Source organism: Etheostoma spectabile, chromosome 7 (assembly GCF_008692095.1).
Source record: "Etheostoma spectabile isolate EspeVRDwgs_2016 chromosome 7, UIUC_Espe_1.0, whole genome shotgun sequence".
In the NCBI taxonomy this organism is placed as follows: domain Eukaryota; kingdom Metazoa; phylum Chordata; class Actinopteri; order Perciformes; family Percidae; genus Etheostoma; species Etheostoma spectabile.
The window spans coordinates 29,762,895-29,779,439 of NC_045739.1; the positions used below are offsets into that span (position 1 = coordinate 29,762,895).

General features: G+C 40.1%; 1 protein-coding gene across 1 annotated transcript; it reads left to right on the forward strand.

Moving 5' to 3' along the window:
• The first annotated feature begins 838 nt into the window (after nt 1-838).
• On the forward strand, nt 839-9,796 carry LOC116691997 (PHD and RING finger domain-containing protein 1). The gene is made up of 7 exons (XM_032519943.1): nt 839-1,547; nt 2,458-2,541; nt 2,633-2,763; nt 3,505-3,596; nt 3,874-4,073; nt 9,302-9,386; nt 9,484-9,796. Exons 1-7 carry the CDS (start codon nt 1,398-1,400, stop codon nt 9,519-9,521), a joined length of 780 nt encoding a protein of 259 aa, XP_032375834.1. The 5' UTR covers nt 839-1,397; the 3' UTR covers nt 9,522-9,796.
• Nucleotides 9,797-16,545: the final 6,749 nt, after the last annotated feature.

Sequence of the window (16,545 nt, forward strand, 5' to 3'; positions counted from 1 at the left end):
TTCGAAGTCATGCAGCACTAAATAGATAGATTGATTTCAGGGTTTCGGTGATGTGAATAATAAAGATATAAATCACAAGTCTTAACATAAGCATGTTAATATGGCTATATTTTGGGGTTAATAATGAACTAAATTAACTCTTTCTCATTGAAATAGTGGACATTGTGGGCATTGTGGACAGTATTGATTGCTTGCATGGCCTCAGGTTTGCTGTATGGTCCTTTAAAAATGGACTGTGCACCACAGTGTCAGCTGAAATATATACAGTAGACCTTAAAACTAGATTATGAAACATGGACCCTCCTCAAGATCAGACAATAAAAGTGGTTGAAGAAGTACTCAGATCTTTTACATAAACGTACTTCAGTGTAGAAACACTAAAACATATATAAAAGTTTTGTATAAATTAAAAGTACAAAGGTATTCACTTCAAAATGAACTTAAAGTTTCAAAAGTAAAAGTACTTATTATGCGAAATGGCCTATTTAAAAAAAATGTATTAAACGTTTGATTAAAATGAGTGATGCATTAATGTATACATCACTTTAATGTTGCTGATGGTAAATATGGGACTACTTTTATTAACTTTATATATAGCTCGGAAGCTTGTGAATTTAACCCCAGGGATCCATAAAGTCTAATCTAGAATGACATTTTGTATTATTACTGTGAATTAATCTGCAAAATAACGAATTTTGTCAAATAAATGGTATTGTATAATAATGGGTAATAAAGCAGGACCTAATTATGTCAGTTCATATTATGATTTAGTAGCAGGCCACATATTCCTAAATATTAACCAATTAATGAATTCATCCCCAGTGAAACTTTCTATTGCCCACTTTCACTGGTTGGCAATGTAGCATTGGTAATATTAGTAACATTTTAGCAACTCCGTTTAAAAGTTCAGCCTTTAAATTGTGTTTATGAAATTATGACTCATTACATTTTATGGTTAAGTCACTGTTACCGCTTTTATTTTGAAAGAATATGACCGGATGTTTTTTGTGTAGCGCGGAACATGAAATGTGCTAACAGTCAGCTATTTGAATGGGGATTACGACTATACCATGTTATATTTCCTGAACATAATATAATACAGTGTATGAATATATTGACATTATTCTCTGAAAAGGCTCCACTACACTATAGTGCTATCTAGCTACCTTTACGGATAAGCTAACGTTAGTTAGTTTGCTAGCTAGCTTAGCTAACTTGAACAATGTAACTGCAGTTAAAGTTAGCTAAGTCAGCTATCTAGCTAGCTTCTTGTGCTAACTAGCTAGCTAGCACAAGAAACCGACTAAAAGTCGAGTCATGTTTAGATTTTATTTTTGTCACAAAAGCCGTTAAGTCGTATGTAAATAGACGCTTTATTGTCCAATGCTATTTAAAATATGGACAAGTCTACCGTGTTGAACACAGCAGGTGGAGAGGGTGCAGATACGTGTTTTATCTGTCTGAGCCTCTTTGAAAAGCAAGCAGTGGCCTCTGTGGACAGCTGCCAGCATGTCTTCTGCCTTGAATGTATTCTGCAGTGGTCCCAGGTAAGATACACTTCACATGTTCCCTGTGTAGCAAATAATATGTCATGTCTTAACCACATGTATTGTAATTTTATCAGAATAATATCATATTCTGCCAATACGGTGTGACAAACCCACTTATGCTATGCCAGAAATGTGCAAGGTATCATGTAGCATAGTGTAAAGTGTAGAGTGGAGCCTATATTTTCATCAATATCACGAGACAAGGTTATATGTTGACATAAGTGTCATCTTTCCACCTTATTAAACATTGTAAACTTATCAATTAAAGTGTCAAGTGTGTGTAAAAAAAAAAAAGTAAGTTAAAAATAAGATGACGAACATAAACCATAAACATAAACATGTCAAGATCACTTATTCAGAGGCTACAGAAAATCATTGTTTATAGCTTATAACAGTGTGGGTTCATTTTTTTGTCATAAGGGTTGTATTGATTTGCAAATGTAATTCAACCAGAATAATTAAGGAAGGATTTAGAGAATCTTGCTTTATGTAGAATATGTATAATGTTTTTTAAGAGTTTAAAGACAGTAGTTGATGCAGTCACATGAACAAATATATTTATATAAAGTATATCACAAGTAACTAAGATTTGCTCCTTTTCTCTGTTTATTATTGCACATGAAATATATTTGGGTTTTGGACTGTTGATGTTGTTGACACAACAAGTAGTTAAAAAAATGTCACTTTGGGTTTTTTTGTCGTCAAGATGAAAATAATCAATATAGGAGCCCTACATGAGAAGCATGAGCCTCCTATATTATACAATACCTCGCCTTTTCTTTTCTATATACAGAATGTGAATTAATATGTAAAGCCCCATTATGTCTAAGCTGAGCTGCATAACCATCTAGGGACATATTTCTGTTGTTGAAATTGAAACATTTCGTTGCTCCGTCTTGAATCTCAGACAGCCAACACCTGCCCAGTGGACCGGAGCCGTTTTGCTTTCATCTACCACAGATGGTGTCCTGGAGGGGACATTCAAAAGAAGGTGATTTGAAGGAAGGAATCCAATTATTTGGGAAAGCATGGAAATATGCGGGCAGTGTTTGGGGGCTGAACTGTTTGTGGTGCTGCTGCAGATCAAAGTGAGGATGAAGAAAAAGGAGGATGATGATGATGAAGTGGAGGGGAGCAATGCTGTCATCTGTGAGGAATGTGGACGCAGCGACCGCAGGCACCGGCTGCTAGTGTGCATCCACTGTGATTCAGGGTAAGCCAGTGCTGGAGCATTTTACACAGTTTGATCTTAAATATTCAGTACCGAGCACCTGGATAGCTCACCTGGTAGAGCAAGCGGGCCCTAGGTACAGAGGCTCAGTGCCCTCCGCAGCGGCTGCAGGTTCAATTCCGACCTGCGGCCCTTTGCCGCATGTCGTACGTACTCTCTCTCCCCCTTCAAGTCTAAGTTGTCCTATCAAATAAAGCCAAAAAATGCAATTTAGTCATTGCAGTAGCATTATATATTGAGTACAATAGCAAGTTGCACTTACTTTGAGCATTCTTCCACTGACATTTGATATCACTGAAACCAGAGCTCGGCCATATGGAGAAAATCAAATATGACGATAGTTTTATCCAAATATCTCAATATTGATATTGTAGGGTAACAAAATATTTACAAAAAGAAAGAAATAATCATCAGTCATCTGCGTTCAATGACACTAATGTGGCTAAAGGCAAATAATAGAACAGCTAGAACAGTCTGGTAAGTTCAGAAAATGACATCACTTTACTGGAATAGAGCCTTTAAAACCAAAAAAAAGCCATATCACAATGTTATAATATCCAAAATCTAAGACAATATCTAGTCTCATATCACGATATCAATATAATATAATATCAATATATTGCCCAGATCTAACTTAAACATCTACAAGCTCTGTTGGAGCTACGGGGAATACATGTTAAAGGTACCTAATCCCAGAACTGTGATTTTCCTTATTGTTTCTAGGTGTCATGTGGAGTGCTTGACACCATCATTAAACACAGGCCCTGACGGTGGCTGGATGTGTGCTGAGTGTGCGCTCAGTCCTCAGCATACAGGTAATTAAAACCCGTCACCTAAAATACACGTTATCCTCATGTTACTATTTTTCACGATGATTTATTATGGGAATTGTAGCTTCTTCCTTCTTTAAAGGACCAGAATGGTGTTTATGCATATCCAATACAAATTAATACAAATTACAGCCAACCAGTTTCAAGCAATTATAGTACCTGATGGATGTGTCTTTTCTGTCTTCCTGATATCCAATATTCACAATAATGGTCCAGAGTTCTCTGTAAGTCAACGGTAACATTGTGACACATCCCCGTACAGACACCTCCGTGGTGGAGGGGGAGATCAGTGATGGAGAATTAACAGACCTCCTAGCTGAAGCAAACGAAACTGGATCTACCGGCGGTCGCCTTCGGCCCTCCACCGCAAATCGTCCCAGCGGCTCCCGCGAACGACGACACAGCCAGAGGATCCAGAGCAGGGCCAGCAGCAATCCTCATCCTCGCCCCCAAACCTCATGGGTCAGTTTAACGTTACAATTCATTTGTATTTATAGTATCAATTCATAACAAGAGTTATCTCAAGACACTGTACAGATAGAGTAGGTCTAGACCACACTCTGTAATTTACAAGGACTTAACAGTTCTAGTAATTCCCCTAAGAGCAACAGTGCGACAGTGGTAAGGAAAAACCTTTTAGGGAGAAAGCTGGGCCAGACCCAGGCTCTTGGTAGGGGGTCTCTGACAGGCCGGTTGGGGGTGTGATGAATAGTGGCAATAACAGTCGCAGTAAAATATACTGGAACACTGACTAGAAATAATAGTTTGGACACAGATATACAGTAGCATAGATACACCATCATCTGACAGCATAAGGTGAAAATGCAGAAGTATATGGGGGGCGGCTGTGGTTCAGTGGTAGAGCGGTTGCCTGCCAATCGGAAGGTTGGTGGTTCGATCCCTGCCCCTGCAGTCATTGTCGAAGTGTCCTTGGGCAAGACACTGAACCCCGAGTTGCCCCCGGTGCTGCGCATCGGAGTGTGAGTGTGTATGAATGTATATCTGATGAGCAGGTGGCACCTTGTACGGCAGCCCCGGCCACAGTGTATGAATGTGTGTGAATGGTGAATGTATCCTGTAAAAGCGCTTTGAGCAGTTGTTAAGACTGGAAAAGCGCTATATAAATGCAGCACATTTACAATTACATTTACATTTACAGAAGTCCCCACTCTAGATATGATGTAACTTGTTGTTGAAGCGTGATTTTATGCTTCTAAGGAGGCTCCATGCAGAGCTTTACCCATAGTCGACCAGGTACCAGGACCAGGTAACCATAGTCCTCAGATTGGACAGATAGTCTAGCTAGCGGTCTAGATTTACCCTGCAGAGATCTGAGGACCAGGTAACCATAGTCCTCAGATTGGACAGATAGTCTAGCTAGCTGTCTGGATTTACCCTGCAGAGACCTGAGGACCAGGTAACCATAGTCCTCAGATTGGACAGATAGTCTAGCTAGCTGTCTGGATTTACCCTGCAGAGACCTGAGGACCAGGTAACCATAGTCCTCAGATTGGACAGATAGTCTAGCTAGCTGTCTGGATTCACCCTGCAGAGATCTGAGGACCAGGTAACCATAGTCCTCAGAAATCAGCCAGAGTTTAAAATGCCAACACAAAGGAAGCCCATTGCAACTGATATCCGGTCGGAATGAGTGTAAACCAAAGAAATTTCCGTCGACAAAGGAGCAATCCCAGAAGTGGAACATCAAGGATATAGACTATATTGAGAGAAATGAAGTGTCTCCCCTGTTCTTTCTGACCACGGTGGGAAATCTGCAACAGGAAAAGTTAACCCCCTCCTTGATTTCATGTTGTTTATGGAGAAGGAGAACCAGGAAATGAGTCGGGGGGAAATGCAGCCCTAGCAAGCCATAGTCGAGTGACATGCGTCACCTCGACGACGTGTAGTTACATTTTTCAAGTGGAGAACGTCATGTTACAGCCTAGGGTCCGACCTGGGGTCCGGCCTAGGGTCCGGGCTGCTGTCCGACCTAGGGTCCGGCCTAGGGTCCAAGTCTCCACTTACATATGTTCGCCACCACAGACTAGATTTTAACGCAGAAGCATAAATCATTTTAAAGGTTGTGCATTTCAGGTGACAAGATGTGTACTTATCAATATTAGAGTTTATGTACAAACGGTACAAGAAGTACAGCGTGTCTCTAAATCAAACAGTTAAGGCCCAACCATATGACTGAAACATCCAAATATTTCACATATTGCCGGTAAGATTGCATATGACAAAAACAAAGTCATTTAACAACATCTAAAGTTGTTCTAAAAGTAATTCTCAACCCTCAGAGACTCTTCTAACCATCTAGATGACGGAATAATCTCTTAGCTGCATGAAAAAAAAGAAAGAATTTTGACCAGTTACTTAAGTTGCGACTTTATTGACGATCCAGGTCGGCAGAAATGATAAAAATATGAACCCACTGTTAATTTAAATTAATAGAAAGTAACACTGATACAGACAAATATTACTTATAATAAAACCTGTTCATTATACACATAGTGCCAGGGCATGCCATCTCTGGCTACCATCTCAGCCATCTACCATCTTCTTATCGTGCAGCACATGCTTACAAGAGTCTTTGGGGATTCTGAAAGTACCTCCAGAACAGCAGTACAAGCTTTTTTTTTTTTTTTTAAAAAGCTCTCAGAAAAACAGATGCTCACTTAAAACAGCAACCAATGAATCCACCTAGTTTTCTTCATTTAGATCAACCCTTAGGATTACTTCAGATTTATTGATCTAAATATTCTGTAAATCAACCAAGGTCAATCAAATCACAGTAAGTCAAATTCATAATTTAGAACATAGAGACTAAGCTGTGAGAAAATATTGGATAGTATGGGAGGTATTTGAATCCTCTTATCATTAAGATGTGTGAAACACAGAAACCTTAAACATGAAACAATGCAAGTATATCTTTTACCTTCCCGATGCTTGTTATTCCTCCAGTATGCCGCTAACATGTTCAAGCAAAGGGCAACGGAATATTCGGTTTCATTACTTTTACACACTGTGTGCAAGACAAACCTGTTACTGAACGGGCCCCGCTGTGGCATTTAACCACATTTTCTACACATGCACTGTTAGCACCTTTCCTCAGATCAGCTTACTGTCTGAAACTTCTCGGCCCTCCTTGGTTCAACTGTGTGGGTAACAGCTGCTCCTGCATGTATAGACACTGGTTAGTTGGGACTTACAGATTGAAATTACCTGGCCATCATTGCTTGCATTATCTTCTTCCATGCTCTAGTTTCTTTCTTTTAAGCTGCTAGAGTGCCGGCTTCAGCTGGCTTCTATTCCTCTTCCGTTGGCTAGGCGCCGGTGAACACTGTTGGAGCTAAATCCTGCTCCATCTCAGGGTTCATTCAATTAGTATCAAAATCAGTATTAGTATCATTTTATTACATAGGATATCCTAGAGACAAATACAGAGTCAACCTAACACGGCTCTCCCCCAAATTTGTCTGACTCTCTGCTCCTGGACCCCCTGGTCTCCCATTCACAAAGGGTGGGGTCTCCCGGCCACAGTGGTGTGTGTGTGTGTGTGTGTGCGTGCCTATTCGTTATCTTTCAATTGGAATGTGACTGTGGGTTTATGACCCTCAGAGCAGTAAAAGATCAGTGGGGGTGAAAGAGACTGAAACCAGACACAGGCAGCATCCCTATCAATCAAGTCCGCCTCCAACACATCTAGGAGAGCCGGATCACAACAAAATGTAACAGAACATCCCATATTACAAAACAGAATTATTGCAAAACATCCCAATGCAACAAACAAGAAACAACAAACTATACACCCACAACAACAAACTCAATGCACGACCAACATGTCCTCATCTATGCCGAAACAACGCTCCTACCTTTGCAGCTCGAAGGCATAAATGCAAATCACACACAATGTCCAAGCACATATAACACCCCAAATCCCAACAACACTTAGCAGAGACGGAGTACTCACTCAAGGACATCTGTTCGTGTGTTTTTCCTCTCATTAACAAAGACTTGAACTAATCTTTGTTGCTCAAGCACTTCCGCGGAGTCCACAAAAGGAAAGAAATGTCAAGATTAAAAGTGTAGTCCTTAAAAAGTCATAAATTTGCTAACATTTCTTCAAAAATTTGTGACAGGTCTTAATTTTCCTACGTCTACCTTGATGCTCATTGAAATGCTCCCGCAGCGCTTTGGAATGTCTAACTTTTCCACAGTGTTGTAGTTCTTTCTTTTGCTACTCCAATACAATTTGCTGTATTACGACTACAAATGTGACCAACTTAAATTGCAGCCAATCAGCTTTCGTTGTTATGGCGCCGGTCTGTTTCAGATTGTGCCACAGCCATAAAAAGATTGGATCCTACAGCTATGGGGAAGTGCAAGTTTAGCGGTACTTCGCTTAAATAACTGTATTCGGGGATTGGTTAAAGCCAGTTGCTTGCAGTGCATTTGAAGCCTAATCCTTTTGATGTTGTGAGGTAGGTCTGACATTTTATCCATAATGGTCTATAAAAGTTCTTAAAAAGTCTTAAATTTGACTTGGTGAAACCTGCAGAAACCTTTTCAGTGAATAAGTTTCCCTATATTTCCTTTCATAGGGAATTGTTATTCCCTATAACAATAAGAATAGGGATACGATGGTAAGAGGCAACTATTGTGTAATATTGAAATTAAGAGCTTTTATTGTATGTTCAACAAAACCTTTTCGTATGAACGAAAACATTTTGTTGAACATACAATAAAAGTTCCTTTTAAAATACATAATTCACATGATGTTGTGAATTTGGATATGTATTATCCATGGGAAGTTAATACATTTAAGGAATACAAAGACAAATGCAGTTGATTACAAAAATTCACACATTCACATGAATATACTAATAAATAAGACATCCAACCACATCATTAGGTGTTGCTTTGCATGTTTTGCTTCTGATGAAGAGACAACCTTTCATAACATTGGTGTTAATCTCCATAAATTAGAGATCTTCAACAGGGGGTCCGGGACCCCTAGGGGGTCCTCCCAAGTTACTGCAGGGGGGCCACTAAATTATTGTTGATTTTTTTTCCCTTTCTTAACATGATATCATGACGGTTGAGTTTATCCCGGGTGAACGTCCCGTGTTTTACCCATCCACCCCCCCCGACCTTCCTCCCTATGCAGATTTTCACCCTTTCATACTACTCGCTACGGTGTAAATTCACACACAACTGCAAGTTAATGTGAGTCAATGGAGCCAAACAGCGTTAATAAACACACTAAAAAGCCAGTATGCGTCTTGATAACACGCCAAAAATGACATATGAATTGCTGTGTCATACATACGCCATTTCATGAGATCAGTCTGTTATTAGCAAAAAGGAAATCAGCGTATTCGTGAAAAAATATTGGCTATATTACCTTAGTGGCCCATAGGTAAGGTAGCCATCTATACATAAATTTCATCTGTGTGCCACAACAATTATTATTTTAATAGCTTAGTATTCTATGCACCACAAAGGTGTGTACACTTTAGGCCGCCCTACATGTTATTGTAGGCCCAGTTTGAAATGCAACTTAATTTAATGCAAAGCATCTAGTAGTGGTTCCCTGATCCATCTCTCTCAGTTAAGGGGTCCTTGGCTAGTAAAATGTCGAAGACCCCTGCCGTAAATGATCAGTTTTTTTTGTTCTTGGTTCTCAGCATGTGCCTAAATACCTGTTAGGGGCATCAACGCCTGCAGTCACAACAGCGCTACATCCCAGTGAGACCAGCAGTGCGTCAGTCGGTGAGTTATCAGCCGTCAGTTCACTTCCCCCGTAGCTTCATGAGTCTGAAGATGATTTCATTAAACGTGATCTGTTTTTGTGTTTTTTTTTCCCCAGCATTAAAGAGGAGAAAAAGAAGGAAGCGTGCAACTTGAGCTCCTGAAGCTTCCGACGATGACCGCACGGGGGCAGCATTGTGTTAGCAGTCGGGTGATGAGTTCCAGCCACAAACATTGTGCCAAGGCACCTTTTGCTGTTGCTTTATATATTTTATTCTTTTACCATGATATTTTTGTTTTCCTTTGAAATAATAAGGCTGGCATTATTCTATAGTTTTCTTACTGTCAATAAATCCCATGAATAGACCAAACACAACAAAGCCCATTCCTACTAAAAACATACATTTTACAAAAGAATAGCTGTAATTTGTTGTAAATAAATACACAAACAGGAGTAAAAAGTGCTTTCTTTGGGATTATTTTGTCAGCAAGATTTATCCTCTGGGGAACATGAATGTTTCATAGCAACCCTTCAAATAGTCGTGAAGATCGTTCCGTCTGGACCAATGTGGACTGACCGACGTTCTGACAACAACGGAAAGTACATGATTATGTATCTGTTGTCTGAATCTTAGTAACCTTTTAAAATCATAGTTACTTTGGTACAGGTAGCATGGTGCGGGGTGGACATGGACAGTTAGACCCCGGCCAAAAGAAGTATGCGAGACAACAGGGGTGTCTGAGACTCCTCTGTTCGTCCGCGGGATTTCCTCGTCCCGCCTCCCTCAGTAGCACTGAGCCATCGCCTAGCAACACCAACCTCGGCCTCGTTTCTCAGGATCTCGTCCAGCCGCACCCGAGAGAGACGCTCTCAGGTCTGTTGTCATCTGATCATCTGATATTAAAGCCATCCTTTTTATGTTCAAAATCAATCATCATGTTGGATGAGACGCCTTGAATCAGAACTAGTCTGGGAGAGATTCAAGAAAGAAGATACCAAAATAGCCCCCTTGCTATTACAGTTAAGTTATTATAGCTTGTGTGTGTGTTGTGATTCAGTGGGCGGGTACTTAACAAGCCTGCAGCTCATCTTGCCCTACTTTTCCCCTCAAAACAACGTCCACAGAAAAACAAATGTTCACCTTCATCGACGAGACCCGTTTGCTGAGCAGGATCGTCGGAATGAACAAAAAAAACACAAGCGGAGACACTGGAAGGCGCGTCACACCAAGTGGACACAAGGAAGCACTCACAGTTTATCTTCCTTCAGCCAACCACCTTAGATCCTAAGAGAGCAGTTACTTGCATTATTAATAATCCCTACCGTCCACACTTTTTTGGGAAATATGCTTATTCTCACCACTCTAATGTCCGTTAAATATGAAGCTACAGCCAGAAGAGACTGTTAGCTTAGCTTAGCATAAAGACTAAGAAACAGCTAGATAAAAATAAAATCCGCACACCCCCACCTCTCACTAAATATGTTGCGTGTTTGTAAAAATGACAGTGTCTGGTTTTCCCGGTGCTTACCTATGAACAGAGCCAGGCTGTTTCCGCCTACATCCAGTCTTTATGCTAAGCTAGGCTAATAGAGGCCGGCAGGGATGATGTATTTTTGTATGCCAACCCGGAAGTTACCATCGTCCAGGTTCCCTTGACAAAAACACAATAAGATTTTGGATTATTGCCAAAAAAACAAGATCTGTGCCAAAAAAAAGGTGAAAAGTATGATTTATTATACACAGTTTTTTTTTATGACCACTACTTGACACTACTTATGATGTTTAAAGCGTAAATGCAATCCCGTAAAAAGCTAATGTTAGGCTAAAAATGGACTAGACCACAGTCACATGACTTCAACGTCAAGCTTCCAACTTGAAATTAGGTTGTGCACGCTCAAAAGTTTTCATCTTAGCGTGACCCGGTCCAGCTAGGAACATCTACAGGTTTGTAAAATTTGAGTTAAACTAGTTTACAAGAAGACTAGCATGTACACAACAAAGCTGTAAAGACGGACTCATGAGTAGACGACTTTCTGTGTTTGGCGTGAAGATCCAAATCATTTATTTTTCTGAAGATCTCAGCTGTTTTGCTACATCCTCCATGACCCTGCTTCCCATTCAATAAACTCTGCCATCCTCCCACCTGGTGGCAGCGATCGGATGGCCTTTCGGCATCTGAATATTTGATATAATTCTAGCTGACGCAGTGAAACCGACTTCCTGAGAAGTCCTTTCCTTTTGTTTCTGTTCCAGCTTTGACCCTCACCCTATCCACTCTTAATGGGATCCTGTCCCAGCTTCCCTCACAGGAATCATTGACAGGAACAGCATACTGCAGAGTGGATAAGGAGGCGGGCCAGCGCTGACGGCCTTTGGGCTGTAAAGCCTGCGACTCCTTAAGCAATTAGGCTTACCCCAACATGATTAACACACAAAGGAGCTAAGGTCAAAACTTCGAATGCCTCCTTGCTCCAGAGAGAGCCCGTTCAGCAGCGTGTTCTTCAAGATGAACATGCTAAGTGACCCGATAAGGTGCTAATGAGTGGCCCTAAATGTATTTTCTTCACGCGAAACTTTAAAAGGAATATGTGATGTCACAAATGAGGGTGGTATCGAGTTTGTCATCTCTCAGGAAGAAAGGTGTTTGGGAGTATTTCCCAAAAAATGTTGAACTAGTCCTTTAATTCCCTGAAGAAGTCTTTCTTTGGTTTTTCTATTGTAGACCTTTCAGGGGGTTTAATGGGTTCTGCATTCATGTAACATCTTTTACGTATTAGAGAACCATGAAAACATGTAGCAGAATTAAAAGCGCGGGGCCCCTCCACCTCAAGTTATTTAGCTGATGTAGTGGAACTGATGCTGGAAGGCGGAACGCTCCCAGGAGTGATGCTTAGAGCGGCAGAGGCAGGGAGGCACTTCGGCTAAGACATTAGCTATGTGGGCTAATGTGCATCGGTGGGGCTGCTAAATAAGTCAGCAGAGATGTTAGCATGACGGCAAACAGCTTCTGGCAATTGGGGGGGGGGGTTCAGTCTCAGAAAGGTCATTGTGTCAATGGCTTTTGGATGTGACCCAGTATGCAGAGCATCATTTATTAAAATGAGTATGATGATCACAACATGCAGTATCCCTTAGTTCAGTCGTCAACATATTTGCCCGGGACACAAGGTATGTCTACTTGTGATCCCTTATCACAGGTTCCTCTGTTTCCAGTCTTTGTGCTAAGCTAAGCTAAGCTAAGCTAAGCTCAGCAAAGCAAACCAGCTGCTGATACAGAAATAACAGTGGTTTCAGTCGTCTCATTCCAACTGTAGAGAAGTCTGCCGAGCTCTTTCAGAAGTACAAACAGTATGGGCGCCTGGGTAGCTCACCTTGTGAAAATTATCTTTAAAGTATAAACAGTACCACACAATTACTACAATACTAGAACAATGCCTGTACGTCTGTATATACTGCCATCTACTATGTATACTCAGCACACACACATATTGGCACTAGTGTGAGCGCAGCAGTCCTATTTCAAGATTAAAATGTGTTTAAAAAAAGATTAAGGAATGCATTTATAAGGAAGTTGTCGCTAAAAAGACATGCATGCCTAATACAGAAGATTCATCTGTACATGCCTCGTTGGTTGGGGCTTGTCGAGCCTCGCACCTGCAGTCAGAGGGGATATCGTTACAAGCTGTGTGCTCAGCAGTGCGCCTCTTAGCGCTCTGCAGCAGACCAAAGACGGGAGCAAAAGTAGGTCACCCTCCCAGAGACCCACACGTCTCTCCCTGTGATTCCACGCTGCAGCCGTGCTAGCGTCGGCCAAGAGAGGGCCTCTGATGGGAGCTCCCTTCCTCTCTGCACAGGGGCAGAAGAGTCTCGCCCCTGCTCCCTCCCCACAGGAAACAAAAGCGGCAAGAGATGAACAGTCCCCTACTGATATGATAGCTCTGCTGTAAATCATCTCGCTGTCTAGCACCCAATTCATTTCATCATGTGACTCAGACTCTGCCCCAAAAACCCCAATCCTAAAGGAATAGAACAACATTTTGGAAAATACACTTATGTGCTTTCTTGCTGGAATTTCATTGAGTAAGTTGATACCACACTATCAAATCTGTATATCTGCAGGGTTGCTTAGCTTAGCTTAGCATAAAGACCGGAAATGGGCGAACATACTTTACTGTATTTATGGTATAGTGTTGTACTGTAAAGTGTATGTATTGTATTTATGCTGTAGTTTTTATGGGTGTTACGGTGGGTATGAGCACTGTAATTCCCATTTTTATGGAGGAAATAAACTTGATTTGACTTGAACAGCTTGCCTAAAAGTATCAAAATCGGTAAGGCAAAAATTATTTTTTTGTTAGACATAAAGATGTACTTTAGTCATTGAATCACATTGCAGCAGTGTTTATTAAGAAGCCTATATTGTTAATAGGATATAGGACATACATTATGTAAAAGTTTGAGAACTCAGGCTAAGAAATGTAACAAGGTTTTAGTGCGGAAGCCAAAACTGTTGCATCCATCCCCCGGGCCCCCCTAATGTGCACCATGTCCACCTTCTTAGTTAAGTGTTAGCATGCTAACATTTGCGAATTTGCAAAAAAAAAAAAAAAAAAAAAAAAGTCCAGCTGGCTGATGGGAATGTCAGTTTGCAAGTATGCCTATATAGCAATAAGTCAAAGTACTGGATTGTTAAAGCCCGGATCGGAAGGAACAATGGCCCTCTATGGAAACCTGCTCGGTGACATCCCAAGCAGGCGCTCTTTCTCCAAGCTTTCCCATTTCCTGTGAATTAATAATAGCCTTGCTGGGGAAATGGATGCACTTAAGATGTCTTCATTCAACAGCTGCACGGGAGAGAAGATCGATAGAGCAACCCTAGGATGTGTTTAAAGTTTTAAGAAACCGAGCAATTAGTTTTAAAGTCCGGTTTCGACAGTCAATGGTTTTCACAGCTTGCGCAGCAGTAAAACATGACGATGTGAAATGAAAACATGCTGTATCAGAGGTGTGAAAAAGAAGAGAGGGATGCACGTGACCGTTGGGAGCGGGCATCAAGATATCGCGGGTGTCACTAGAGAGAGTACAATAGTCATTTTCAATGATTTGTTTATGAATGCACCAACCACCTAGATAATAAATCCTTTTCTAATTCTGATGGTGGTTATTATCACAGTAAATTGTATCATGGGGGGGGGGGGCAGTAGCCTAGTCAGTTGAGTTGAGTACGGACCAAAGCATGGTGGTGGACTGGTAGCTGGAGAGGTGCCAGTTCACCACCTGGCCACTGCCAAGGTGCTCTTGAGCAAGGCACCGAACCCCCAACTGCTTGGGGCACCATTCCAAGGGCAGCCCCCCCTCCCCCTCCCCTGACATCTCTCCATTAGTGCATGTATAGTTACTGAGCATGTGTGTGTAGTTCAGGCCTGTGTGTAATGTGTGTAATACCAACAGAGTCCATTGTAATTTCCCCTTGCAGGATTAATAAAGTATGCATTATTATTATTATTATTATTATTATTTTAAATGAAGAGGCAAAATAATTCATTTTTCATTGTTTTCTATTGAAACATTGTATTTTAAGTCACTACATGTAAAATATGTAGGCACACACCGAAAATGCAAGGACCATAAGAATAGTGATGGTGATTATTATTATTATTATTATTATTATTATTATTATTGTTATTATCATCACAGCAAACCAACATATTTTTGCTGTTTCAATAGAAAACAATAAAAAGTGACTTTATCTCAAGAGGACATTTCTTCCATGTACCTAGGCTAAATGGCATTATTCCACATGTTGTATTCATTCAAATGAGATGGAACGTGACGTCAGCGTGCTACTCATTCCTCATGCGGCGATTGCGCTCGTGTTGCCTTCAAGTCCTATCGGACATGTCAAAGTTGTCACCAGTTGTGTGCAGCTGTTAAATGACGGGATTTGCTTTGACTGGTGGAATGTATCCAAATACATTTACGCTTATTTAAGTAGTGTGCTGAAATCCAATCTTGGCTTACTTGTACTTTACTTGAAAATATTAATTTTATGATACTTCATACTACATTATGTCAGTGAAATATCCTTTTTACTCCACTACACTTATTTGACATTGGCCCACTCATGAGGTTAACAATTTACATACAAAACATGAAACAATTTTGTCTAATTAGCCTAACCTGAATCAGCTACAACATTAAAATGCTGCTTGTAATAATAATATATTGTAGGGAATATTATAACACTGACTGGGTCTGTTCTGCATACTGTGTAGACCTACTTTTACTTCTGATACTTAAAGTACATTTCGCTGTTAACAGTACATATGTAGCCTACAATTTGGAATGTAAGACCACCTTTAGAGACTGTAGGTTTGACTTACTGTTGACAATGCATTTCATTTTATATTCTCATGATAGGTTTTTTAAAATATTAATCCGCAGAGAAACTAGTAACTACAGCTGTTCATAGTGGTAACATTTATTTGCGTACTGTACAATTTTGAAGTTGGCCTACTTGTACTTTAATAAAGTATTTTAATTTTTTGCTACTTGTTACTTCTACTCCACTATATTTATTATCTTAGGTTACTATTCATATTAATAATAGAAAATAGGATCAACAAAGAAGATAGAACAAGCTGCCCAACAGTTTATAAAAAAATCAAAACCAGCCCCATCCTTTCCAGCTGCAACAATAAAGCAATGTACACATTAATGTATAAATAATTATAATCCAATCACATAACATATTAGTGTGAATATTTTCCATTATGTGCTTATGTACACTGGCTTATACATTTGTCCTTTTATGTTAGTAAAACTTTGAATGGTTGAAAGTATTTACACACATAGATTTTGTATTAATGTGTACACATTTGTATATAATTTTTAATAATAATGTGTTTGATGTTTTATGCAAAGCACTTTGAATTGCACTGCTGCCGAAAAGTGCTATACAAATATAATTGCCTTGCCTTACACTGATAATGCTATATTTACTTACAGTACAATATCTGAGTACGTCTACCACCACCACGTTACTCTGAAATGTAGTGTAAAATGTGTAATACTATAAAACTACCTCAAACTGAACTTTTAGAATATTTGTTACTTTTTACCACTTAAATAAGCTCATAAATCATATTACAGCAGGTTGCAAATCGTACATCGGACTT

What these genes read in the sequence shown, in the direction of transcription:
- LOC116691997 (XM_032519943.1), top strand. Translation starts at nt 1,398, where the DNA reads ATGGACAAGTCTACCGTGTTGAACACAGCAGGTGGAGAGGGTGCAGAT. An exon ending in GAGGGGACATTCAAAAGAAG is followed by an intron (nt 2,542 to 2,632) that starts GTGATTTGAAGG and finishes GTGCTGCTGCAG; the next exon opens with ATCAAAGTGAGGATGAAGAA. An exon ending in TGCATCCACTGTGATTCAGG is followed by an intron (nt 2,764 to 3,504) that starts GTAAGCCAGTGC and finishes TATTGTTTCTAG; the next exon opens with GTGTCATGTGGAGTGCTTGA.